At 44.7% G+C, this 27,156-nt stretch overlaps 1 protein-coding gene across 1 annotated transcript; it reads left to right on the top strand.

Moving 5' to 3' along the window:
• Window positions 1–75: 75 nt before the first annotated feature.
• dync1h1 (dynein, cytoplasmic 1, heavy chain 1) lies at window positions 76–27,156 on the top strand. The gene is made up of 78 exons (XM_034674888.1): window positions 76–455; window positions 1,641–1,728; window positions 1,849–2,022; window positions 2,136–2,391; window positions 2,501–2,687; window positions 2,776–3,047; window positions 3,156–3,383; window positions 3,533–4,186; window positions 4,278–4,700; window positions 4,803–4,982; window positions 5,074–5,223; window positions 5,318–5,464; window positions 5,674–5,814; window positions 5,923–6,099; window positions 6,318–6,428; window positions 6,557–6,676; window positions 6,787–7,026; window positions 7,115–7,270; window positions 7,413–7,526; window positions 7,624–7,734; window positions 7,834–8,043; window positions 8,149–8,295; window positions 8,405–8,571; window positions 8,688–8,861; window positions 8,975–9,329; window positions 9,425–9,619; window positions 9,703–9,985; window positions 10,080–10,180; window positions 10,324–10,483; window positions 10,604–10,844; window positions 10,925–11,108; window positions 11,222–11,434; window positions 11,597–11,835; window positions 11,919–12,075; window positions 12,209–12,433; window positions 12,560–12,790; window positions 12,888–13,028; window positions 13,159–13,392; window positions 13,489–13,695; window positions 13,820–13,941; window positions 14,068–14,233; window positions 14,374–14,537; window positions 14,686–14,815; window positions 14,932–15,065; window positions 15,181–15,295; window positions 15,391–15,552; window positions 15,699–15,913; window positions 15,998–16,202; window positions 16,359–16,532; window positions 16,671–16,790; window positions 16,912–17,032; window positions 17,309–17,504; window positions 18,153–18,270; window positions 18,361–18,576; window positions 18,667–18,879; window positions 19,100–19,227; window positions 19,319–19,472; window positions 19,588–19,734; window positions 19,894–20,044; window positions 20,184–20,437; window positions 20,572–20,706; window positions 20,799–20,893; window positions 21,008–21,182; window positions 21,342–21,417; window positions 21,533–21,693; window positions 21,797–21,908; window positions 22,002–22,062; window positions 22,147–22,270; window positions 22,396–22,509; window positions 22,627–22,797; window positions 23,456–23,673; window positions 23,786–23,889; window positions 24,921–25,129; window positions 25,425–25,578; window positions 25,710–25,852; window positions 25,954–26,122; window positions 26,435–26,559; window positions 26,705–27,156. The coding sequence occupies exons 1-78, from the start codon at window positions 206–208 to the stop codon at window positions 26,831–26,833; spliced, it is 13,923 nt and encodes a 4,640-aa protein (XP_034530779.1). The 5' UTR covers window positions 76–205; the 3' UTR covers window positions 26,834–27,156.

Genomic DNA, 27,156 nt, shown 5'->3' with positions numbered 1-27,156 from the left:
ATGTAGCCTCTGGGAAACAGCAACCCGTGGAACGACAAGTACCATAATCCATTGCGTTAATAAATCTGACGGGAACGGTTGCGGCGTTTTGACAGCGGTAGTCATCCTCTGACCAGCTCGGTGGAGACTATAACACAGACAACGTCAGCCCTGTTTCTTTGTTCGCTTTCAAACTCTCACAGCTCGTCTCTGACGGCTTTCAAGGATGTCTGACGGCGGGGGGACGGAGGAAAACTCCGGTACCATGGAGGTGTCGGCCGTGCAGACGGTCGCCGATACCTCGGTGCTGCAGAAGCACATCAGGAAATTGGTACCGCTGCTCCTGGAAGATGGCGGCGAGGCCCCTAATTCACTGGAAGCCGCCCTGGAGGAGAAGAGCGCCGTGGAGCAGATGAAGAAATTTCTGGCCGATCCACAAATACACACTGTTCTAGTCGAGAGGAGTGCACTCAAAGGTACATCAAGCAAGAAACGTTCAAATATCTGATTTTGGTATCAGGACTATCTGGCCAGTGCTCAAATATACGCAACATGCCGGTAACCGATACCAAAATGTTCTATTTGCACAATGACTTCATGTATGTATGAGTCAATAGGCAATATAGTTATTATTTTACAGCCGGCTGTATAACAATATTAGCCTAGCATGCTGTTTCCATACATGACACTGCTAAATTGAAAGCACACTGCGCCACACAGGGTGGGGAAGGGAACAGAGCTTATGACAACCCAATGTAGTCCAAGTGCGATGCAGTTTTAGCCATTGTTTTCAGGTGAATTACTAAGAAGTATTTACAGCTACATAACATTTTTGATTACATTATTACTGCTAAAACTTTAATTCCCAATTTCAGTCAATTTAAGCTCGTTTAACACATGGACAGTTATCAAAATAGATGCAACAGTAAGAGCAGATAGTGATAACGAAAGGATAAGCCATGATTGAAATCAAACTTTAAGCTAAACCATGGTGAGTTAAAGACAATGAATCCTCTGTAATGAGTAAGTATTTTTGTGTTCACCTTCATGTGCTTTTATCATGTGAACCAGCTTGTCTAAAAGAACACTTTATCTTCATTTCTCTCCAGGGGAATAAATCTGAGCCACATGCCCTCACTTATGTGTAGTGAGTGTTAAATCTTGATCCCTTGATTTTGCACATGACCAGCCACTGAGTCTGAGCCTGCAGGCTTTAAATTCCCTGCTTCAGCCTGTTCCTTTCTTTCTGCCCTAAATATGTTAATGCTGCAATGCAGTGAATGCAGTCTCTGAAGATGGCTAGCTCTTCCCATAAGCAATGACCTCACATGTTGAGAATATATAGCTGGATGGGAATAGAAGAAGAGGCAGATTGCACTCCCTTCCTTTTGCAAGGCTTATTTTATTGAGATTACCTCATCTGCTTTCTGGCATTCAAATTATTTTTAACTTCACTTGGTATGAGTATTATAATGGGAACTAATGTGATGATAAAATCCTCAGCACATAGGCTGAGTAACAGCGGAGACTGTCTGTTTCTAGTATGCAACAAGATGATATGGTGACAATTAAATGTACAATGATCTGATATGGCATTATAGTGCCTGCTCTGAATATTGTTTGTCCAGCACAAACTCATCTTGCATTTACTAATCACACAGAGGATGTTGGAGATGAAGGCGAGGAGGAGAAGGAGTGCATCACTTACAACGTCAGCATTGACATACATTATGGGATCAAGTCCAACAGGTAAATGATGCATCCACTGCACTGTTTTATAATACCCAGAATTGAATGCTCATCACTTAGCTTTCAGTGTAAGCTTTTTTTATTTTTAACCACACATTTTCAACTTATCCCTCATTGTAGCTTGGCTTTGATCAAGAGGACAGGCGTCATTGATGCAGACAAGCCCATATCAACCCAAGTCAGAGTTCTTACTTTGAGTGAGGATTCTCCCTACGAGACGCTCCACTCATTCATCAGCAATGCCGTTGCTCCTTTCTTCAAGTCCTACATCCGTGAGTCCGGCAAAGCAGACAGGTAATTCTAAAAATGGGTCTTGTATTGTAATCTCACATTTACCATAAATAGCTTTATATAAACAATATATAGATATTGCTGGATAATTCATCTGATTTATAATCTGCCTGTAGGGATGGGGATAAGATGGCTCCCTCTGTGGAGAAAAAGATTGCTGAGCTGGAGATGGGCCTCCTTCACTTGCAGCAGAACATCGAGATTCCTGAGATCAGCCTGCTCATCCATCCCATCATCACCAACATTGCAAAGCAGTGCTATGAGCGTGCAGAGAAGCCCAAAGTCACTGACTTTGGTGACAAAGTGGAGGACCCGACCTTTCTTAACCAGCTGCAATCTGGAGTCAACCGCTGGATCAGGGAGATCCAAAAGGTACAATCTAAACTAATCTGTGTAATATGTCACGAAATCACAGGCATACAGTCAAATATTTTCTCTCATGTACTCACTGGATTGTTTGTCCTACCTTCTCTACTACCAGGTAACAAAGCTGGATCGTGACCCTGCTTCAGGCACAGCCCTTCAAGAGATCAGTTTCTGGCTGAATCTGGAGAGAGCCTTGAACAGGATCCAGGAGAAGAGAGAGAGTCCCGAGGTTCTGCTTACATTGGACATCCTCAAACATGGCAAACGTTTCCATGCCACCGTCAGCTTTGACACAGACACCGGTGAGCAATTTTTCCATGGCTTGTTTAACTCCTGCTGCAGTATTTAGAATGCATACATGACTATGTATCTTTTCTCTACTTCTCACAGGTCTGAAACAGGCTGTGGAAACTGTCAATGACTACAATCCCCTGATGAAGGACTTCCCCCTCAATGACCTGCTCTCTGCCTCAGAGCTCGATAAAATTCGTCAAGCTCTGATGGCCATCTTCACTCACCTGAAAAAGATAAGGAACACAAAGTATCCAATCCAGAGAGCCCTGCGTCTTGTCGAGGCCATCTCCAGGGACTTGAGCTCCCAGCTCCTCAAGGTGTTGGGCACCAGGAAGCTCATGCATGTTGCATATGAGGAATTTGAAAAGGTTGGTGATGTTGGTCTCTGGCATAATTTTTGTGGCATTATTTCCTCCAAAAGTAAACTATTACATTAAAACATCCTTCTAAATGTCTTTTTAAATCTCTGTGTGCAGGTGATGGTGGCATGCTTCGAGGTTTTCCAGACCTGGGAGGATGAATACGAGAAACTCCAGGTGCTTCTGAGGGACATTGTGAAGAGGAAGAGAGAAGAGAACCTGAAGATGGTGTGGCGTTTGAGCCCTGCACACAGGAAGCTTCAATCACGTCTGGATCACATGAGACGTTTTAGGAGGCAGCATGAACAGCTGAGGGCTGTAATTGTTCGTGTGCTGAGGCCCCAGGTAAAGTTCTGTTCATTTCTTAACTGCATGCCTTGCAAATGTTTACTTATTTCATAATAATTGTAAGGTAATTTCCTACAGATGTTGACAAATCATTTCTGGGTTCATACACTCGAGATTAAGAATTGCTTCTTATTTTTTGACTCCAGGTGTCTGCTGTGCCACAACATGCCCCCGGAGAGACAGTCGAGCCTCAGGACATGAAGGTGGCTGGAGTTCTCTTTGATGCTGCTGATGCCAACGCCATCGAGGAGGTCAACCTGGCGTATGAGAATGTCAAAGAGGTTGATGGTCTGGATGTGTCAAAGGAAGGCACAGAAGCCTGGGAAGCAGCCATGAAGCGCTATGATGAACGCATTGACCGCGTGGAGACCCGTATCACCGCCCGCCTGCGCGATCAGCTGGGAACCGCCAAGAATGCCAACGAAATGTTCCGCATTTTCTCCCGCTTCAATGCCCTCTTTGTGCGTCCTCACATCCGCGGCGCCATCAGGGAGTACCAGACGCAGCTCATCCAGCGAGTGAAAGACGACATCGAGTCGCTGCATGACAAGTTCAAGGTGCAGTATCCTCAGAGCCAGGCCTGCAAGATGAGCCACGTCAGAGACCTGCCTCCAGTGTCCGGCTCCATCATCTGGGCCAAGCAGATTGATCGTCAGCTGACAGCCTACATGAAGAGGGTGGAGGATGTTCTGGGGAAAGGCTGGGAGAACCATGTGGAGGGGCTGAAGCTGAAGCAGGATGGAGATAGCTTCAGGGCGAAGCTCAATACCCAGGAGATATTTGACGACTGGGCTCGCAAGGTATGGAGCTGATCAGTGTTGCCTCTCTAACAACACTTTTTAAAGTTATTTTTCTGTTTTAACATTCACTCTTGTTTTCTTTTTTAACCAGGTGCAGCAGCGTAACCTCGGTGTGTCTGGCCGCATCTTCACAATTGAGAGCACTCGGGCCCGTGGACGCACCGGAAACATGCTCAAGCTGAAAGTCAACTTCCTTCCAGAGATCATCACCTTGTCCAAAGAGGTCCGCAACCTCAAGTGGTTGAGTTTCCGTGTTCCTCTGGCGATCGTCAACAAAGCCCACCAAGCTAACCAACTGTACCCGTTCGCCATCTCTTTGATTGAGAGCGTGCGCACCTACGAGCGCACATGTGAGAAGGTGGAAGAGAGGTCCTCCATCTCCCTGCTGGTGGCTGGTCTGAAGAAAGAGGTTCAGGCTCTCGTCACTGAGGGAATCACTCTGGTCTGGGAGTCCTACAAGCTGGATCCTTATGTTCAGAGGCTAGCTGAGACTGTTTTCAACTTCCAGGAGAAGGTCAGTGTGGAGAGAATTTGTAACCATGCATTAAAGAAAGTGTTAATTGTTTTGTCTTGCTCACGAAATCTTGTGTTAATTTCTGCTGTTTGTTGCTGCCAGGTGGACGATCTCTTGCTGATCGAGGAAAAGATTGATCTCGAGGTTCGCTCTCTGGAAACCTGCATGTTCGACAATAAGACCTTCTCTGACATCCTCAACAGAGTGCAGAAGGCAGTGGACGACCTCAATCTCCACTCCTACTCCAACCTGCCCATCTGGGTCAACAAGCTGGACATTGAGGTAGGCACAACAACACCGCATCTGTTAGTCTGTGACTGCTTTGAGTCAGAATGGTTTTCTGATTTGATTGATTCTTGGTTTGTTTTCATAGATTGAACGAATTCTTGGAGTGCGACTTCAGGCTGGTCTTAAGGCCTGGACCCAGGTGCTCCGCGGTCAGGTAGAAGACAAAGCTGATGTGGACATGGACACAGAGGCTCCACAAGTGAGCCACAAACCTGGAGGAGAGCCCAAGATCAAGGTAGCCATTGTGACTGAGTGACATTTTGTTTCCTCGTGCCCACAGCTGACTTACACGATTTTAATTATATTTTGATGTTACTCTCTTTTCCCAGAATGTGATCCATGAGCTGAGGATCACCAACCAGGTCATCTACCTTAACCCACCAATTGAAGATTGTCGCTACAAGCTCTACCAGGAGATGTTCTCCTGGAAGATGGTCATCCTCTCTCTTCCTAGGATCCAGAGCCAGAGATACCAGGTAGGCATGTCTGAAGAGGTTGGCAAGGTGCACTAACTCCAGGACCCATGATTAAAATCCACATTTGAACACTTTATTTATATGACAGTATAAGCCACCAACCATATTTAAGTGTTATTTTATTTCAGCTCAGATATGATCTCTGGATAGACATGGATTTTGTCTCCTTGTGTTCTTTTTGTCAATGATAATCTATGGTTCCTCACCAGGTGGGAGTCCACTACGAGCTGTCAGAGGAGGAGAAGTTCTACAGAAATGCTCTGACCAGGATGCCAGATGGGCCTGCAGCCTTAGAGGAGGCCTACAATGCAGTGGAGGACATTGTCAACGAGGTGGAGCAATACGTCAAGGTATGAGTCCTCATGTTTAAACAACACAAAAAACACTTGGGTATATTTCTCTCACATAACCCACTCTATGATTTTGTGGTAACTGTCATCTTTCTCGTTCTTGTCCAGGTCTGGCTGCAGTACCAGTGCTTGTGGGACATGCAAGCTGAGAACATCTACAACCGTCTGGGCGAAGACCTCACTAAGTGGCAGGCCCTGCTGGTTCAGATCCGCAAAGCACGTGGAACCTTTGACAATGCAGAGACACGCAAAGAATTTGGACCGGTTGTCATTGACTATGGCAAGGTAATAACCACTGTCAATTTAAGGTGCTGTGTAAAAAAGTATGTAACAAGGCATTCTCTTGAAAAGAAATTGAATCTAGATCATGAAACAGATCGTGAAAATGTATTTAATTTTGATTTCAACTTTGAATGCAGTATGTCTTGCTTCTTCATCTTGTTATGAATATCTTCAAGTATTTTTAAGAGATTTTTTAAATGTTTGTTTAATTTTGATTACAGGTCCAGTCCAAGGTGAACCTGAAGTACGACTCCTGGCACAAAGAAGTGCTCAGCAAGTTTGGCCAGATGCTTGGACAGAACATGCAGGACTTCCATGCCCAAATCTCCAAGGTGACACATAATACTAAAAAGATTACTATTTTTTTTAATCATCTGTAACATTGAATTCTATAAAACACTCCGCAGAGGATACATTTATGAACTGGCTTTTTTCTGATCTCTCTATTTCTTTTCCACAGTCACGTCAAGAACTAGAGCAACATTCTGTGGACACGGCCAGCACCTCAGATGCTGTCAACTTTATCACATATGTCCAGACTCTTAAACGCAAGATCAAACAGTTTGAGAAAAATGTGGACGTAAGTACTCTGAAATCATCAGTATTCTTTCTTTCATTCTTGTGTACCGTTCAGTGCTTTCAGAGAGATAATTCAGTCCTCTAATCAATCTCTCTCATTTTTACTTTTAGTTGTTCCGCAATGGACAGCGCTTGCTTGAGAAGCAGAGATTCCAGTTCCCTCCATCTTGGCTCTACATCGACAACATTGAAGGTGAATGGGGCGCCTTCAGTGACATAATGAAGCGTAAGGACACTGCTATCCAGCAGCAGGTGGCCAACCTGCAGATGAAGATCGTCCAGGAGGACAAAGCTGTGGAGAACCGCACCACTGACCTGCTCAATGAGTGGGAGAAGACCAAACCAGTTGCTGTAAGAGAAATTTTCCACAGAACAAATGAAGAGCAAAATGAAGGATTTGCTGTTAACACTGTAAATCACTAATTATTTCTCTCAATAGGGTAATCTGCGCCCAGAGGAGGCTCTTCAGTCTCTGACCATCTATGAGGGCAACTTTGGCCGCCTTAAGGATGAAAGAGAAAAGTGTGCCAGAGCCAAAGAAGCCTTGGAACTCACTGACACCGGCCTGCTCAGTGGAAGTGAAGAGAGGGTGCAGGTAATGCAAGGAAATACTCAGAAAATCACTTATAATAACACATTTCTATATATATTTAAACCATTATGCAGCTCTTACAAAACCACAGCAATGCTTAAAAATGTGTTTAGAATGACTGTTTTATTTCTGTAACAACCTGTAGGTGGCATTGGAGGAGCTGCATGACCTGAAGGAGGTTTGGTCTGAGCTGTCGAAGGTCTGGGAGCAGATCGACCAGATGAAAGAGCAGCCATGGGTGTCTGTGCAGCCTCGTAAGGTAACTAATCCATGACGATAATTGTTCATATCATCAATCTTTATGGCTTACTTGTGAATTCTTAGCTTATAAATGTTCCTGTGTTGTGTATTTGTAGCTTCGTCAGAGCCTGGATGCTCTATTGAACCAGCTGAAGAACTTCCAAGCAAGACTGAGACAGTATGCATCCTATGAGTTTGTCCAGAGACTGCTCAAAGGATACCTTAAGGTAAGTTCACTATTTTTTTCCCCATTGAGGAAAACTTTTGACCCAAAGGAAAACTCTAAACTAGCTTATTAAATGATCTTTTTGACTTCTTCTAACCAGGTGAACATGCTGGTGATCGAGCTGAAATCAGAAGCTCTTAAGGAACGCCACTGGAAGCAGCTGATGAAGCGTTTGCGTGTAGACTGGGTCCCGTCTGAGCTGACCCTGGGACAGATCTGGGATGTGGATTTGCAGAAGAATGAGATGGTGGTGAAGGATGTACTTCTGGTGGCCCAGGGAGAGATGGCTCTTGAGGAGTTCCTCAAACAGGTGAAGGAGAAGGGCTGGCATTCTTTGAATCTGCGACTGCTAAAAGTTATTCTGGTTTAGGTCAGGCCATTACCTTTTTTTTAAATAAGTGTTTGTGATCCTCAGATCCGTGAAGTGTGGAACTCGTATGAGCTGGACCTGGTGAACTACCAGAACAAGTGTCGCCTGATCAGAGGCTGGGACGACCTCTTCAACAAAGTCAAGGAACACATAAACAGCGTGTCTGCCATGAAGTTGTCTCCATACTACAAGGTAAACAGAAAACATATTGTATTGATATGAAAGAGTTTAAGAACTGTCCAAAGCTGGAAAAGTTGTCTGAATTTCATACAACCATGTTTTTCTTGTTCTCGCCCCCAAGGTGTTCGAGGAAGACGCCCTGAGCTGGGAGGACAAGCTGAACCGCATCATGGCTCTGTTTGATGTTTGGATTGATGTCCAGCGTCGATGGGTCTATCTGGAAGGCATCTTCACCGGCAGTGCTGACATCAAGCATCTGCTGCCTGTGGAAACCCAGCGATTCCAGAGGTAAATGAAGGAGGCTTATTGTATTACCTTTTTTGTGACAAAACAAGATATAGCTTCTGTAACAGCTGTTTCTATAAGATCCTACTTTACTTAGTGTCTCTGTCTTTATTCTGCAGTATCAGCACAGAGTTCTTGGCACTGATGAAGAAGGTGTCAAAGTCTCCACTGGTGATGGATGTGCTGAACATACAGGGGGTGCAGAGGTCTCTGGAGAGGCTGGCTGACCTTCTGGGTAAAATCCAGAAAGCTCTTGGAGAATACCTTGAGAGAGAAAGATCCTCATTCCCCAGGTAAGAGGGTGACAGAGAATACAGAGACTGTTTTTGTTTCTAAGGATAAGATGTCTAATTTCCACTGATTCGCAAAATTATTTACTCTCTGATCATCTCTTTTTTGTTTCTAGGTTCTACTTTGTGGGAGATGAGGACCTGCTTGAAATCATTGGAAACAGCAAGAATGTTGCCAAACTGCAGAAGCACTTCAAGAAGATGTTTGCCGGCGTTTCCAGCATTCTGCTCAACGAGGACAGCACAGTAGTGCTAGGAATCTCCTCCCGTGAGGGTGAAGAGATTCAATACAAGACACCTGTCTCAATCACACAGCACCCAAAGATCAATGAGTGGCTGACACTGGTGGAGAAGGAGATGAGGGTGACGCTGGCCAAGCTGCTGGCTGAGTCCGTCACTGAGGTCACAGGCTTCAACAAGGGCACAGCCGTGGACCTGAGTCAGTACATTGACTGGATAGATCGGTATCAGGTTAGTGTTGTGTGCAAGTTTGACCCAATTGAACACAAATATTTTCAGTGAGAGAGTTGTTTTAATTTTCCATTATCTTTCTTCTCTCTTTACAGGCTCAGCTGGTGGTCCTGTCAACGCAGATCGCCTGGTCTGAGAACATCGAGTCCGCCCTGACTGTCATCTCTGGTGGTGGGGACATGTCACCCATGCACGGAGTGCTCTCAAATGTGGAGGCCACCCTCAACGTGCTGGCTGACACAGTGCTGATGGAACAGCCTCCACTCCGCAGGAGGAAACTGGAGCACCTGGTTAGAGAGACTTTTAGGAAAACACTTTAGTAGACATTATGTACGATGAAATGTGATTCTCAAAGCCCTCGTGTTCATCTTAGATCACCGAGCTGGTGCACCAGCGTGATGTGACCAGGACCCTGATGAAGAACAAGATCGACCACCCCAAGTCCTTTGAGTGGCTCAGCCAGATGCGCTTCTACTTCGACCCCAAGCAGACAGACGTCCTGCAGCAGCTGTCCATTCAGATGGCCAACGCCAAGTTCAACTACGGCTTTGAGTACTTGGGTGTCCAAGACAAGCTGGTCCAGACCCCTCTGACAGACCGTTGCTATCTCACCATGACTCAGGCTTTGGAGGCCCGCCTTGGAGGATCACCATTCGGTATGTAAAGTTTGTGCACATAAGAAAGAGATATGGTATGAAAGAAAAAAAAAACAGGTTTACATATTGACTAACAAATTTTTTTTCAATCAAGGTCCCGCCGGCACAGGGAAGACTGAGTCTGTGAAAGCTCTTGGTCACCAGCTTGGACGCTTTGTCTTGGTCTTTAACTGTGATGAAACATTTGACTTCCAGGTACGGCACTGCATTTGAATTCTTACACACTGCATGTGATCCATAACATACATAAACATCATGTGGAAAAAATAGTTCTCAAAGGGTGTAGTCTTTTCTTTTATTGACCATGTTACTAACCAATACAACTTTTCATTTCGTAGGCTATGGGTCGCATCTTCGTTGGTCTGTGCCAGGTGGGAGCATGGGGCTGCTTCGACGAGTTTAACCGTCTGGAGGAGAGGATGCTTTCTGCTGTCTCCCAGCAGGTCCAGTACATCCAGGTGGCTTTGAGGGAGCACAGCAACCCCAACAGAGACAGGAGTATGTATTATTTCTGCAGGTTCAAAATCATATCTGAATTTTTGTACAACTGCTGAGACAGATGAATCAACAATGACTTGACAAACAGGTCTGGTAAATGTATAAATATCACTTCCTTAGGTGTGCCAGTCACCACAGAGCTCCTCAACAAGCAGGTGAAGGTGAGCCCAGACATGGCCATCTTCATCACCATGAACCCTGGCTACGCTGGTCGCTCCAACCTGCCCGATAACCTGAAGAAGCTGTTCCGCAGCTTGGCCATGACCAAGCCTGACCGACAACTCATCGCCCAGGTCATGCTTTACTCTCAAGGCTTCCGCACAGCTGAAATCCTTGCCAAGAAGATTGTTCCCTTCTTCAAGTAAGTGCTGGTTAAAAAAATGTAAAGATAGTTTTGATGGGTGTTATTTCTCCAACTTAAACTCTCAACCTTTTTTTCAGGCTGTGTGATGAGCAGCTGTCATCCCAGAGTCACTACGACTTTGGCCTCCGAGCTCTCAAGAGCGTGCTGATCAGTGCCGGTAATGTCAAGCGTGAGCGCATCCAGAGGATCAAGAGGGAGAAGTTGGAGCGGGGTGAGGTCGTTGATGAAAATGACATTGCTGAAAACCTCCCCGAACAGGAGGTAATGAAAATGAGACTTTGATGAAGTTTTTACTGGAGAGGTTTTAGTTATAGCTCTGGCAAAGTTTCTTTTGAAGCTTAAATCTCATTGCACATGCATGTTTTTCCTTTTAGATCCTGATCCAGAGTGTGTGCGAGACCATGGTCCCAAAACTGGTGGCTGAGGACATCCCTCTGCTGTTCAGCCTGCTGTCGGACGTCTTCCCTGGAGTCCAGTACATGCGTGGAGAGATGAATGCTCTGAGGGAGGAGCTGAAGAAGGTCTGCGCAGAGATGTACCTGACCTACGGAGACGGTGATGATGTGGGCAGCATGTGGGTGGAGAAGGTATGTGAACAGATTGCATCTATATATCCTAACTAGTAACCCAGGACATAGAGTTACACAACCTTGCAAACTTTTAGGGACACACAAAAGTCCATATTCAAGTTGCTGCATAGAGTGTCTTTACGCTGATTTAATGGCACATTGTCATGTATTCCCTTGCAGGTGCTCCAGCTGTACCAGATCACACAGATCAACCACGGTTTGATGATGGTGGGACCCTCAGGCAGTGGAAAGACATTGGCATGGAGGGTGCTTCTCAAAGCCCTGGAGAGGCTGGAGGGTATTGAAGGTGTGGCCCACATCATTGACCCCAAGGCCATCAGCAAGGACCACCTGTACGGAACCCTGGATCCCAACACCCGTGAATGGACCGATGGCTTGTTCACACACATCCTCAGGAAGTGAGTTGTCTTACACATGCCTTCATTACAGGAATTCTTCTTCTCTGGAGCTGTGTTGTTAAATACTTTTTTTCCAATTTCAGGATCATTGACAATGTCCGAGGTGAACTGCAGAAGCGTCAGTGGATCATCTTTGATGGTGACGTTGACCCTGAGTGGGTTGAGAATCTCAACTCAGTCCTGGATGACAACAAGCTTCTAACCCTGCCCAATGGAGAGCGTCTCAGCTTGCCACCAAACGTAAGAGCAAAGCACTTCATACACATGTCTGTTTTTATTTTATAGTATAGTATCTAAAAGACTGTATCTTATAAGTCTGTAGTGGTTGTTGCTTTGTATGTTGATGAGGATTCACCCTCCTCCTCCTCTTTAGGTGCGCGTGATGTTTGAAGTACAGGACCTGAAATACGCCACCCTGGCCACTGTGTCTCGTTGTGGCATGGTCTGGTTCAGCGAGGACGTCCTCAGCACAGACATGATCTTCAACCACTTCCTGGCTCGCATACGCAGCATCCCATTGGACGAGGGAGAGGATGAAGCTCAGCGCATGAGGAAGGGCACAGATGATGAGGATGAGACTGCCTCACCAATGCTTCAGGTATGCGAAAGAAAGAAAATACACTATTGAAAATGTTATAGTGCATGTCTTCTCTTAAGTGGCCCTGTTTTTCTGAGAAGTGTGTTTTGCTCTTCTTTCCTAATGTCCTGTTTTTTTTTTCATTAGATCCAGCGTGATAGTGCAGCTATCCTGCAACCCTACTTCACCTCCACAGGCCTAGTGATCAAAGCCTTAGAGCACGCCTCTAAGATGGAGCACATCATGGACTTCACCCGTCTGCGCTGCTTGGGTTCTCTCTTTTCAATGCTGCACCAAGCCTGCAGAAATGTGGCACTCTACAATAACAACCACCCTGACTTCCCTATGCCAATTGATCAGCTGGAGAAATACATGCAGGTAAGGTCCTGCTCTCCATATAAGTGGAAAAAAAACATACATGCCTTCTTATTATATCTACTTAGAACCTAATCCGGGCAAAAATATCTCCTCACAGAAATATCTGATCTACGCTGTGCTGTGGTCCTTCTCTGGTGATGGACGGCTGAAGATGAGAGCTGAGCTTGGAGAGTACATCCGTCGCATCACTACTGTACCTCTTCCAGCTGCTCCCAATGTCCCCATCATTGACTATGAGGTACAGAATTAAGTGTTAAAACAGCAAATTGTGATTCTTGATAACTTTTTTATTTATTTCAAATCAAAAAGAAACTACAGCTATCAAGTAATGTCAGAATAATCATTCTCTTTATCTTTGTGCCATGTAGGTGTGCATCAGTGGTGAGTGGCAGTCCTGGCAGGGTAAGGTACCCCAGATTGAGGTCGAGACCCACAAGGTGGCATCCCCTGATGTTGTGGTTCCCACCCTGGATACCGTTCGCCATGAAGCTTTGCTTTACACCTGGCTGGCAGAGCACAAACCCCTAGTGCTGTGTGGACCTCCTGGCTCTGGAAAGACCATGACTCTGTTCAGTGCCCTCCGAGCCCTGCCTGACATGGAGGTAAGAGACTAAGAAATCCTAAATATTCTTGAATGCTGAATGGAAATGAGTGGAATAGATTCATCATTTCCACATTTTGCACCTACTTTCCACCAGGTTGTGGGCCTGAACTTCTCCAGTGCCACCACACCAGAGCTGCTTCTGAAGACCTTTGACCATTACTGTGAATACCGCCGTACTCCAAACGGTGTGGTTCTTGCCCCTGTCCAGCTGGGCAAGTGGCTGGTGTTGTTCTGTGATGAAATCAATCTGCCGGACATGGACAAGTACGGCACACAGAGAGTCATCTCATTCCTCAGACAGGTATAACATATTGTTTTAAATTCTAACATTTAATAAGACATTGAAATCCTCATACTGTAAATATTGTGGCATAAAAGTTGTACCACTATTGCATGTAAACTCCTCTTTTGTGTTTTCCTCGCAGATGGTGGAACATGGAGGTTTCTACCGCACCTCAGACCAGACTTGGGTTAAACTGGAGAGGATCCAGTTTGTTGGAGCTTGTAATCCTCCCACTGACCCCGGCAGAAAGCCTCTCACACACAGGTACGGGACCCAGACTTCACACCTGATTAGAGAAGAAATATAATTGATGTCAACAATGCAAATAAAAAAAAACGTTGCAGATGACAAAGGCCTCACATTGATCATGTTGTGGTTTACTGTTTCCAGGTTCCTGCGTCATGTTCCTGTGGTCTACGTGGACTATCCAGGTCCAGCCTCCCTGACTCAGATTTATGGAACCTTCAATCGTGCCATGCTGCGCCTCATCCCCACTCTGCGTACCTACGCTGAGCCTCTCACTGCTGCTATGGTGGAGTTCTACACCATGTCTCAGGTATGCATCACACAAAGTTGACTTTGTAGTGTTTGAATGAGTTTGTGCACAAGCAAGAGAAGTTTGTTTCATTTATTGATCCTGTCATTCACTGTTATCTACTGATTACATCTACATATTAATCCCCCTTTCCCTTTTAGGAGCGATTCACACAGGACACCCAACCTCACTACATCTACTCTCCCAGAGAGATGACCCGTTGGGTTAGGGGCATCTTTGAGGCCTTGCGCCCTCTAGAGACTCTACCTGTGGAGGGGCTCATCCGTATCTGGGCCCATGAGGCTCTCCGTCTCTTCCAGGACAGGTGAGTGCCACTATTTTTATGTGCTTTGATAATCCTTTATGGTACTCTCACACCTGCAACTAATGTTAGGTCTTTGATTCTTATATAGTGACAATCATGAAATGCAATGCAATTTGGTGGTAATGCTACTCGTACACCCTTTTTCCAGGCTGGTTGGTGATGAAGAGAGGAGGTGGACCGATGAAAACATTGACATGGTCGCTCTCAAACACTTCCCCAACATTGATAAGGACAAGGCACTCAACAGGCCAATCCTCTACAGCAACTGGCTCTCTAAGGTAAACTACAACAAACTATACTCAGCTTGTCCTGCATTAGTGAAGTTAAGTTATTGAGTGTTGACATCAAGTCTCCAACAGTTTGATCTCACTGAGTATATTGCTTGTGGATGCAGGACTACATCCCAGTGGAACAGGAGGAGCTCAGGGACTATGTGAAGGCCCGCCTGAAGGTCTTCTATGAAGAGGAGCTGGACGTCCCATTGGTGCTCTTCAATGAGGTGCTGGACCACGTCCTCAGGATTGACCGGTGAGTAATGGCTTCTTCAGCTTGTGGCTGTTGTTTGAATTTTTAGTTTAAGTCTTGAGATTTCCCGGTAGTATTCATAGAATTGGTGTTAATGTTTAGTCATATTCTCCTCCAGAATCTTCCGTCAACCTCAGGGCCATCTCCTGTTGATCGGTGTGAGTGGAGCAGGAAAGACGACTCTGTCTCGCTTCGTAGCATGGATGAATGGACTCAGTGTTTACCAGATCAAGGTGTGTACAAGTCATTAAGGATCCAACACTTTAAGAGCCATACCACCACCATTATATGTATGTATTTATCTATTTGTGTGTGTGTGTGTTTCCAGGTACACAGAAAATACACTGGAGAGGACTTTGATGAGGACCTGCGTACAGTGCTGCGTCGCTCGGGTTGTAAGAATGAGAAGATTGCCTTCATCATGGATGAGTCCAATGTGCTGGATTCTGGTTTCCTTGAGAGAATGAACACACTTTTGGCCAACGGAGAGGTAAGTCGGTTCCATCACATTCTGTCGTATGTCAGTGTAACTCAATGCAGACATGATGCCTTAAGTTTCAGAGTTCTGTCTATTTGGAGTGAGCACACTTCATTTTTCTGGTCCCACATATGTTGATGTATCCTGTCCTTTTTTAGGTTCCTGGCCTGTTTGAGGGTGACGAGTATGCCACCCTGATGACTCAGTGTAAGGAGGGTGCCCAGAAAGAGGGCCTGATGCTTGACACACATGAGGAGCTGTACAAGTGGTTCACCAGCCAGGTTATCAGGAACCTCCACGTGGTTTTCACCATGAACCCATCATCAGAGGGCCTGAAAGACAGGGCTGCTACCTCACCTGCCCTATTCAACAGGTACAGAGACACACTGAGGACACTTTGATACGTGCAATATATGAAAAATGCAAGATGGTGGTAACTTTAAACTCTTTGTGTTAGGTGTGTGCTGAACTGGTTTGGAGACTGGTCCACAGAGGCCCTTTACCAGGTGGGCAAGGAGTTCACCTGCAAGATGGATCTGGAAAAACCAAACTACAAGGTGCCAGACTACATGCCCATTGTCTACGATAAGCTGCCCCAGCCACCATCCCACCGTGAAGCCATCGTCAATGGCTGTGTGTTTGTACACCAGACACTCCACCAGGTATAGTTGTCTCCACTTCACAGTCTGGGTTAATGGGGTGATAGTGGGTGTCGCTATAACAGAAACTGGACAGTTGGAAGTCATGTGAGGTAGCTCATTACATTAAACTGTTTGCTAAGATGTACTCTTCTTTGTTGGATTATGATTTCTGCTCAGGCTAACAACCGTCTAGCCAAGCGAGGTGGTCACACAATGGCTATCACCCCTCGTCATTACTTGGACTTCATCAACCAGTATGCCAACTTGTTCAATGAGAAACGCAGCGAGTTAGAGGAGCAGCAGATGCACCTCAACGTTGGTCTCCGCAAGATCAAGGAGACTGTGGATCAGGTAAAATCAGATTGTATTTAACTCACTATAACTTGTAGGCATAGAAAGGGTGCAACATTAATATTAATGCTGACTTCTTCCTCAACCAAGACATGTCATTTTTTCAGTGCTTGTTTGTACTAATGTCTTCTTATTTAGGTGGAGGAGCTTCGTCGGGACCTGAGGATCAAGAGCCAGGAGTTGGAGGCAAAGAACGCTGCTGCCAATGACAAGCTGAAGAAGATGGTTAAAGACCAACAGGAGGCTGAGAAGAAAAAGGTATGCACAGGGATAATTGTAACACTTTGGAGACTTAAAAAAAAAATCAGTTTAGATGAAGTGATGAATGCAACTGTTATTTATTATTATTATTATATGATTTTATATTTTGTAATTCCAGGTTATGAGCCAGGAAATCCAGGAATCTGTGTACAAGCAGCAGGAGAAGATCAAGGACAAACAGCTGAGTGTCAAAGAGGACTTGGACCAAGTGGAGCCTGCTGTTATTGAAGCTCAGAATGGTACAGTAATATATCTTTTAACGTCAATCATTATAATACAACAATACCTTTTTATTTCTATGAAAGATACAACACTGTTGCAGTCCTGTTTACATAACAGGTCTTAGTAATTGTTTATCTTTGTACCTACTTTACTCCAACATTTATCATTTTTATCACATTGTTACTTGAGGTGAGGTAGCCTCTGATTAACAGCTTGATTTGTATCTGCACCCTCCCTTCATCACTGCCCCGTCCGTGTCATAATCTACATCCTTGTCCACCTGATGTTGATAGCTGTTAAGTCCATTAAGAAGCAGCACTTGGTGGAGGTGCGATCCATGGCCAATCCACCTGCAGCTGTGAAGCTGGCCCTCGAGTCCATCTGCTTGCTCCTGGGAGAGAGCACCACTGACTGGAAGCAGATCCGCTCCATCATCATGAGAGAGAACTTCATCCCCACTATTGTAAACTTCTCTGCTGAAGAGATCAGGTGAAATAAAAAAGAATTGTTGTGCACCTGTAAAGTAAAGCTCTCTCTCTCTTTCTCTCTCTCTCTCTGCCTTCTTTTGTTCTGTTTCTCTCTCTCATCTTGCTACTTCTTTCTTCAAACTCATTCCCCCTTTCACCTAAACTAGCTGTGAGCTCTATAAAGCGACATCATCTAGTAGAAGTACGGGCAATGACCAATCCCCCAGCTGCAGTCAAGCTGGCCCTGGAGTCTATCTGCCTTTTGCTTGGCGAGGAGACCAATGACTGGAAAAAAATCAGACAAGTTATTATCAGGGACAATTTCATCACCAGCATAGTCAACTTTTCCTCAGAGGAAATGAGGTACCAGCGTTACAATGTCCGTCTAGTCCTTGATGGAAGCCAATGATATCCGTCAATCAGAGTATTGATCAAGTGACTCTTGTGATCAGAATAATTTTTCTCCAATAAGTTGATTCCACTGAATCAGAAATTGAGCTGATTGTAACAATGATCCTTGTTCGTAATTACTTTGGATTTTTAACAGTGTCAATATATAAAAAATACTTGCCCCCCCCCTCTCCCCCACCCCAAACCAAATCTAAATGATCATTCACAGTATTTCACTTTTTCAATTCTCTAATTTTTTTGACAATTTTACTTAATCCAGCGACTCCATCCGTGAGAAGATGAAGAAGAACTATATGTCCAACCCAAGCTACAACTATGACCAAGTCAACAGGGCATCTCTGGCCTGTGGACCTATGGTGAAATGGGCTATTGCTCAGGTAAAGAAGCCTAAACAAAGTTAAAAAACAAAAGATAGGATTAGGGTAAGTGAATACCCTAATTTAACCCATGTGCTATCTTCCCCTTAGCTCAATTATGCTGACATGCTGAAGCGCGTGGAGCCTCTGCGTAATGAACTGCAGAAACTCGAGGATGATGCCACTGACAACAAGACAAAGGCAGAGGAGGTGGAGCAGATGATCAGAGACCTGGAGGCCAGCATCGCTCGCTACAAGGAAGAGTACGCCGTCCTCATCTCAGAGGCCCAGGCCATCAAGGCCGATCTGGCCGCTGTTGAGGCTAAGGTACCCGTTTTCATTTTCATCTGGATCTGTTGCCTTTGATCCATCCAGCATCTTGCAGCATTTTTCTAAACTCTTACTTACTTCTTACAGGTGAATCGCAGCACAGCCCTGCTGAAGAGTTTGTCAGCTGAAAGAGACCGCTGGGAGAAGACCAGTGAGACCTTCAAGAACCAGATGTCTACCATCGCTGGGGACTGTCTACTCTCTGCAGCCTTCATTACCTACGCCGGCTACTTTGAACAGCAGATGAGACAGAACCTGTTCACCACTTGGTCTCACCACCTGCAGCAGGCCAATATTCAGGTAGGTTAAAGACAATATGCAATATTTCAATAGCTGATGACTAGTGTTGACAGTCTTTATAGTTCATTTGGAGGTGGTGTTCGTCAAATATGGATTAGACAATTGTAAAAAAAAAATTAAAAAAATAGTGGCACAAAAATATCAAACAAATGTTTTCTGAGCTCACCACTGTTAGACATGTTTTATTCTAAACTCCCATTGTCATTCTTTCCACCTTCAGTTCCGTACAGATATTGCAAGAACTGAGTACCTGTCTAACGCTGATGAGAGGCTGCGCTGGCAAGCCAACTCCCTCCCAGCAGATGACCTCTGCACTGAGAACGCCATCATGCTCAAGAGGTTCAACAGGTCAGTATCCCACTGTTATAGGAATTGAAATGAGCTTCGATTTAATTATTGTGTTGACTTTACTAAGCATCCATTCCATTGTCCTTTCTAGGTACCCGCTTATCATTGATCCATCTGGCCAAGCCACAGAGTTCATAATGAATGAGTACAAGGAACGCAAGATCACCAGAACTAGTTTCCTAGATGATGCTTTCAGGAAGAACCTGGAGAGTGCTCTGCGTTTTGGAAACCCACTGTTGGTTCAGGTAAAAAAAAACAACTTCACACTGAACTTTATAATATGAACTTTCTCCTTACATTCTGTTTTTAGTATGCTGCAAGGATTCATTTATAGTGATGTATCATTTTTTTGCCCTCAAGGATGTAGAAAGTTACGATCCCATCCTAAACCCGGTGCTGAACAGAGAGGTCCGCAGAACTGGAGGACGTGTCCTCATCACCCTTGGAGACCAGGACATCGATCTGTCACCATCATTTGTCATCTTCCTCTCTACTCGAGACCCAACGGTGAGTAGACTGTCACTAAGATGTTATCTGTAGATGATGTAAGAGTATTTGACGTTATTTAACTAATCTTTAAAAGAGCTTACGCCTGATCATGTTGCATTTCACCAAGTAGAATTTTTGTATGAAAAGTAAATCTTTTATATCTTTTTCTGTATGCAGGTCGAGTTCCCACCAGACTTGTGCTCTCGTGTCACATTCGTGAACTTCACTGTGACGCGCAGCAGCCTCCAGAGCCAGTGTCTCAACGAGGTCCTCAAGGCTGAGAGGCCCGATGTGGACGAGAAACGCTCTGATCTCCTCAAACTACAGGGTAGGACAGAAAAGAACGATGTTGATGATGATGATGATGATGATGATGATGATGAGGATGATTAGCACTGAATTAACTTTTTAATTTCACTCAACTCTTTTTCCACAATGTCCTCCTGTCTTTCTTTTTCTTTTTTTAGGTGAGTTCCAACTGCGCTTGCGTCAGCTGGAAAAGTCTCTGCTGCAGGCTCTCAATGAGGTCAAAGGTCGCATCCTTGACGATGACACCATTATCACCACGCTGGAGAACCTGAAGAAGGAGGCAGCTGAAGTGACCAGGAAGGTGGAAGAGACTGATATTGTCATGGCAGAAGTGGAGGCAGTGTCGCAGCAATACCTGTCCCTGTCTTCTGCCTGCAGCAGCATCTACTTCACCATGGAGGCTCTCAACCAGGTCTGGAAACATCTTACCTACTCCTTCTTGCTTAATCAAACAAAAAAAATACTATGCAAATAACTCTACATTTTACTGACCAGTATAAACCTGCCAAATAAATATGTGATGAGCAATTATGTTTTGGTTTCCAGATGCACTTCCTGTACCAGTACTCACTTCACTTTTTCCTGGATACCTACCACACTGTCCTTTATGAGAACCCCAACCTCAAGGGCATCACTGATCATACACAGAGACTCGCTGTCATCACCAAAGACCTCTTCCAGGTTTGAACTACACTTCTTTCATTTCAGATAACTCCCTTTCTTTGGTTGTTTGACTGTAGGAAACACTCATTTTCTCCTTAATTTGGATGTAGGTGGCTTTCAACAGAGCAGCCAGAGGTATGCTGCACCTGGATCACATCACTTTTTGCATGCTGCTGGCTAAGATCAGCCTCAAGGGCATGACCAGGTAAGATGCCAGAATGACTCTGATACACCTTTTGTAGTATAACAAGAAAATCAAAGGTCTCTATGGGAATGATTATGACTTATGTTTTCTGATGTTGCCAAATCTGTTTTCCAGTGAGCCCTCGTATGATACAGAGTTCCAGCACTACCTACGTGGGAAAGAAATTGTACTGACTGGCATGTCGCTGCCCAAAGTAAAAGGTCTGACCACTGAGCAAAGTGAAGCCATGGTTCGGCTCAGTCGCCTGCCAGCATTCGGTGACTTGGTGTCCAATGTGGAAGCTGATGAGGTGAGTAATGACTGGTGCTGTTCATCAGGTATAACTGTACTGCTATAATGAGTAAAGGGTTGTATATGAGCACTGTTTACTTTCTAAGAACTCTTCTTGGTAAAGCACTTTATTTGAGCTGTATCAGTGAGGATTATCTGTGTTTTTTTGTCACCTCAGCAATTCTTCATGTGGATTGAGAGCAACACTCCAGAGTTGGCTGTTCCCTATCTGTGGTCAGAGGAGAAGCAGTCTAGTGAGTCTAAAAATGTGTCAAATTTTGCAAATCAGGCATGATTATTAAAGCAAAACAGATATTGGTACAAATATTACTTTCAACATTGTTTGTATTCTGTGTCCTCCCTGTTTAGCTTCCATCGGCCAGGCTGTGCACCAGCTGTTGCTGATCCAGGCCTTCCGCCCGGACCGTGTACTTGCCATGTCGCACATCTTTGTCTCAAAGGTGCTCGGAGAGTCCTTCATGAACATTATCGAGCAACCTCTTGACTTGGCGAACATTGTGGATATGGAGGTATTAACCAATGTTTATTTCTTTATTTATTTTCTCTCTCGTGATGTTTTGTCCTGTCGTCAGTGTTGTTGAATCAGCTGACATTCTGCTCTGATCTCTGTAGGTGAAGCCAAGCACTCCAGTCCTGATGTGCTCTGTACCAGGTTATGATGCTAGCGGGCTTGTCAGAGATCTGGCTGCTGAGCAGAACAAACAAATCACCTCCATCTCTATTGGTAAGGAGAAGCCAAGCTTCTACTGAAGGAAACAAAAATAAGTCCCTCAAGACGGAAGACTGATGAATTATTCTGTTTTCACTCTGTCCACAGGTTCAGCTGAGGGCTTCAACAAGGCAGACAGAGACATCAACACTGCTGTCAAGTCTGGAAGGTAGGTCATTTTATTGACAGTGTCATTTCCTAGCAAGTAGACTTCATTGGCTGTATCCGTATACTGACCATCTTCATGTTGCAGGTGGGTGATGTTGGAGAATGTCCACCTTGCCCCTGGCTGGCTGATGCAGCTGGAAAAGAAACTCCACTCCATGCAGCCTCATGCCAGCTTCAGGCTTTTCCTGACTATGGAGATCAACCCCAAGGTAAATGGCATTACGTATAACAACATGTCCAGAATATTATATATCAAGGAATTAAGTGTTTTATCCTTTAGTCCCAAAGTTCCTTGTTGATTCCTCAAAGTCTAACTGTTCCGTTTGACTATCAGGTGCCAGTGAATCTGCTTCGTGCTGGTCGTATCTTTGTGTTCGAGCCTCCTCCTGGTGTCAAGGCCAACATGCTTAGGACATTCAGCAGCATCCCTGTTGCTCGCATGTGCAAGGTAACTTAGACTTGACTTTACATCACTCCCACTTTTTAACCAAAATGTTAATTGTCACCATCAATGCCATCCAACGTGACTTTTTTGGATGCTTTTTTTTTGTGTTTGCTTTTACAGGCTCCTAACGAGCGTGCTCGTCTCTACTTCCTGCTGGCTTGGTTCCATGCAGTCATTCAGGAGCGCCTGCGATATGCACCACTGGGCTGGTCCAAGAAATACGAGTTTGGAGAGTCTGACCTTCGCTCTGCATGCGACACAGTTGACACCTGGCTGGATGACACCGCTAAGGTTTGAGATTATTTCAGATATCATGAAAATGTGTTAGCATTGGAATTGTTCCAAATAGCAACCTCTATAAACAACCCATGAATCTATGCAGTTCTGAAATGATAAAACTAAGTTCATCAGGGACATTACTGTATTCTTCGTGGTTTGACCGAGCGGCAACCTCCAGTCTCAAGATATGATGCCCATGCAGAAGTGTTATAAACTGCAATTCATCGAGCATCCTCTTGAGGCTGGCTGCCGAAACACCGGAAACCACATACACACCAATTCAAAAAAGACGATATTTGCAGCATTAATAAACATGTTTACAGCCGGGTTCAAAAAACAGCTTGGCTCTACATAGCTCATGTCTCTATCTGCACATACTGAACGGGGCTGAATTTTTTTCTAACACGACCGTTCAGAAGATATTAAGATTACGAGTTTTGCCCATTTAAGGGCATGACTGACTTGATTGACAGGCAGGAACACTGTAACTCTTGGCTAGGAGGCTCAAAGCCCGCCTCTTTACCTCACACTATGTTTGGTTTGGCCGCCGATTGGCTTCCAAACAGCGCTCAGGAACAGATGGGTGACGTCACTGATACTATGTCAATTATTTATACAGTCTATGGGTTTGACATTATGTTTTATTGAGACTATTTTTCTACACAAACAGGGACGTCAAAACATTGCCCCAGACAAGATCCCCTGGGCAGCTCTGAAAACCCTGATGGCTCTCTCCATTTATGGTGGTCGCATTGACAATGAGTTTGATCAGCGTCTGCTCAACACCTTCCTCGACCGAATCTTCACCAAGAGAAGCTTCGATAGCGAGTTCAAACTGGCTCTCAAAGTTGACGGACACAAGGACATCAAGATGCCAGATGGCATTCGGTCAGTAATTCAGTGCAATCCAACTCTTCAATGTTTTATTATGAAAATAATGTATCTCTGATTTCCTCAGCCTGTGGAAACAAAATGATTTTGTGATTTTGATTTGTTACAGACGTGAGGAGTTCATGCACTGGGTAGAGATGCTCCCCGACACTCAGACTCCATCTTGGCTCGGGTTGCCCAGCAATGCTGAGAAGGTCTTGCTCACCACTCAGGGTATGCTTTAACCTGTACTCTTCATCATATGCCACTCTGGTGTTCTGTCACAGTAACTGGGCCTCAACTCATCCTAAGTTGTCTTCCTAAACAAGATTCAATGTCTTCACAGCACAGATCATTAACCATCTCTCTCTTTTCCTAGTGTTTTTACTTTCATTTCCACAGGGCGAATAGTTTGGTGTCTGCTTTGGGCAGACTACTGAGTGTGCGTGGTGGCAAATATTATCTCTGCTCTCTGTACTAATCTTCATCTTCTCATCGGTTCACATCACTTGTTAGTCGTCTGTGATATCACTCTAGCTCCTAGTTGTAGTCTTGTATATCATAGTTCTACATATGTGCTGTGTAGTTGTAGTTTAGTTAAACTGTAGTTGTAGCCATCATGCTTTTAAGGTGCTCTGCCCAAAGGATGGGTGAGGGTGGCCTCACCCTCCAGCAGCTGTATTTCACAGCCATCATGTCGCTTTGCTAAGATACCACCCTTACCCTTTACATTAGGACTCAATCAGCTATCCACATCCCACATTCCCTCCCATCACATCTTCCCTACCTCCCTATTTTGTTCATGATTTCCACACCTCCTCTTAAGTCCCTCATTGCTAGCTGCCAAAGCATCCATCCCCATGGACCTCCAACCACACTCCCCTCTCCTTCATCCTCACTCCCAACTCTTAGCCTCTCCCTCAATTCTGTTATCCTACATTTGTTATCCTCATTTCTTTTACAGATCCAGTCAAGAATACGGTTAATTTCTCTACTTGAGAGCTGTGTTTAATGTTATATTTGATTGAGATGTTGCCTGAAGCCTTCTATGTCGTCCCTTCTACCCAATGTTGTCCTTATTGTTTCACTTTCTGGCACAACTCTTCTTTTCATGGTTAAACAAACCATATATTATTAACACATCCTCGAGGTAAGCTGTTCGTTTCTTTGTTCCACTGTTAATTTCTTCTCCCCCTTATCCCCCACCATTGGCCTTGTCTTCATCCTCCCTCCCCCTGCTCACTCCCCTCCGCTGGGCTGCACAGGCACTGACATGATGGGTAAGATGCTGAAAATGCAGATGTTGGAGGATGAGGATGACCTTGCCTATGAGACTGAGAAGAAGGAGCGCACTTCGTCGACATCTGACACCCAGCCAGCCTGGATGAGGACCCTCCACACCACAGCCTGCAACTGGCTGCAGCTCATGCCACAAATGGTCAATCCACTCAAACGCACAGTGGAGAACATCAAGGTAAAGGCAGAGATGGGTGGGAAGGTGGTTGACGAGCAGTCTTCAAGCGACAGACTTATCATGCTTGACTTTCTTTGTCTAAAGAAATCTGTACAACATTCTTCAGTTAAGTTTTTAGGTTGTGTTTTTCATTCTTGTGCTTGGCTCATTAAGAGGTAGCAAGGTAAAAAAAAAAAGAAGAGAAATAAAAGCAAAGGTCTGAATTCTGATGAATCTGTACTTACCTGTCATTGGTGCATCCACCAAACTTTTACATTTTCTAAATGTTTTCTTTATCCAAACCCACAAACACCAGGACCCACTCTTCCGTTTCTTCGAGCGTGAGGTGAAAATGGGAGGCAAGATGCTGCAGGAGGTTCGTCAGGATCTGTCTGATGTTGTTCAAGTCTGTGAGGGCAAGAAGAAGCAGACTAACTACCTGCGCACACTCATCAGCGACCTGGTTAAAGGTAAGGTCTTAGTTTTTCCCCTAACTTGTGTGTTTTAAGGTTAAGCTTTCTGTTTTTAAAGCTGGACAAAACAACCTTGAACAGATTTTACTTGGAGGAAATAAGTGAGACACACCTGTTCTTCTTCCCAGGCATCCTCCCACGCAGCTGGTGTCGTTACACCGTTCCTGCTGCGATGACTGTGATCCAGTGGGTGGCAGACTTCAGTGAGCGAATCAAACAGCTGCAGCAGATCTCCCAGGGAGCCGCCAGTGGAGGTGCAAAGGAACTCAAGGTACAGGTTGATTTAATAATCATGTAAAGTACCATTGTATAAGACAGCTGTAAAACCCGACAGAGCCTCTCACATTACTGTTATTTTCTCTTTTCCTACAGAACATCCACGTGTGTCTCGGCAGCCTGTTTGTGCCGGAGGCTTACATTACTGCCACCCGCCAGTATGTGGCCCAGGCCAACAGCTGGTCTCTGGAGGAGCTGCTCCTGGAGGTCAATGTCACCACCGCCCAGGGTGCTGCGCTGGATGCCTGCAGCTTCGGCATTAAAGGTCAGACAGGCAGCAGGTCTTCTGCTTTAGTCAGGAGAATTATTGAGACAAGTATGATAAATTGTGGCACAACACAAGGGACAAATGTTGAAGTAAGGATATACCTCCAGATATACAGAATATCAGGGTTTAAGTAGAAGCTTGTTTTGACCTTCTTTAACTTTTCAGCCATAAAAAAAAAATAGTGCATACACACTCCTGTTAGTTGAGATGCCTTTTTTTATTACATGAATTAGTCTTGCTTGCAAATGTGTATTATCAACTTGTTAAAATTAGTGACAAATGTATTTATGTCTTGTCTCTGTTACTCAGGTCTGAAACTGCAAGGGGCCACCTGTGCTAACAACAAGCTGTCTCTGTCCACCGCCATCTCCACTGAACTGCCTCTCACTCAGCTCCGCTGGGTCAAGCAGAGCAGCACCGAGAATAGACACATGGTATGATCAAAACAACTAATTTCTCTGTCAAATGATCTACCCTCAGCTTAGATAAATATCTAATCTTGCTATTAAATTCAGCTTTTGCCTCCGTTTTCAATTTTAAGAACCCACTCATCACATTGAACTTTCCCTCTCGTTGCAGGTGACTCTTCCTGTGTACCTGAACTTCACCAGGTCTGACCTTATCTTCACTGTCGATTTTGACATCGCCACCAAGGAAGACCCACACAGCTTCTACGAGCGTGGAGTTGCTATCCTGTGCACCGAGTAGATGATAAAAAGTCACTCTCAACATGAAGACAGTCTTCATTATAAAACTACACTTATTCAATGCTTATTAGCCAACATTTAAAAGTAGTGTGTAGCCTGTTGTGTTCATATATTAAACATAGAAACCGTTGTGAAGCAGTAACAAACGTAACCATTCGTAATGATTTTGGAAAGTGTTGGAAGGTCAAGAGAAAGTTGTCAGATGGTAAATTAAGAGAGGATTAAATGTGAAGGAAAGAGGAAGTTGAACGATTTTAAGTAGGAACTTGTATGTTTTTAGACTGATTAAAACCTGGGATGAATAAAACTGCATTAATAACTTCA

The sequence above is a fragment of the Notolabrus celidotus genome, chromosome 22 (genome assembly GCF_009762535.1).
Source record: "Notolabrus celidotus isolate fNotCel1 chromosome 22, fNotCel1.pri, whole genome shotgun sequence".
Classification (NCBI taxonomy): Eukaryota; Metazoa; Chordata; class Actinopteri; order Labriformes; family Labridae; genus Notolabrus; species Notolabrus celidotus.
Note: the sequence above shows the minus strand (reverse complement) of the source record. Positions and strands in the feature narration are given on the sequence as shown.

Excerpts from the sequence above, each read along its gene's own strand:
- dync1h1 (XM_034674888.1), top strand. The coding sequence starts at position 206 with ATGTCTGACGGCGGGGGGACGGAGGAAAACTCCGGTACCATGGAGGTG. Across the intron at positions 3,048-3,155 it reads CATATGAGGAATTTGAAAAG|GTGATGGTGGCATGCTTCGA; the intron begins GTTGGTGATGTT and ends CTCTGTGTGCAG. Across the intron at positions 9,620-9,702 it reads GGAGGAAACTGGAGCACCTG|ATCACCGAGCTGGTGCACCA; the intron begins GTTAGAGAGACT and ends TGTTCATCTTAG.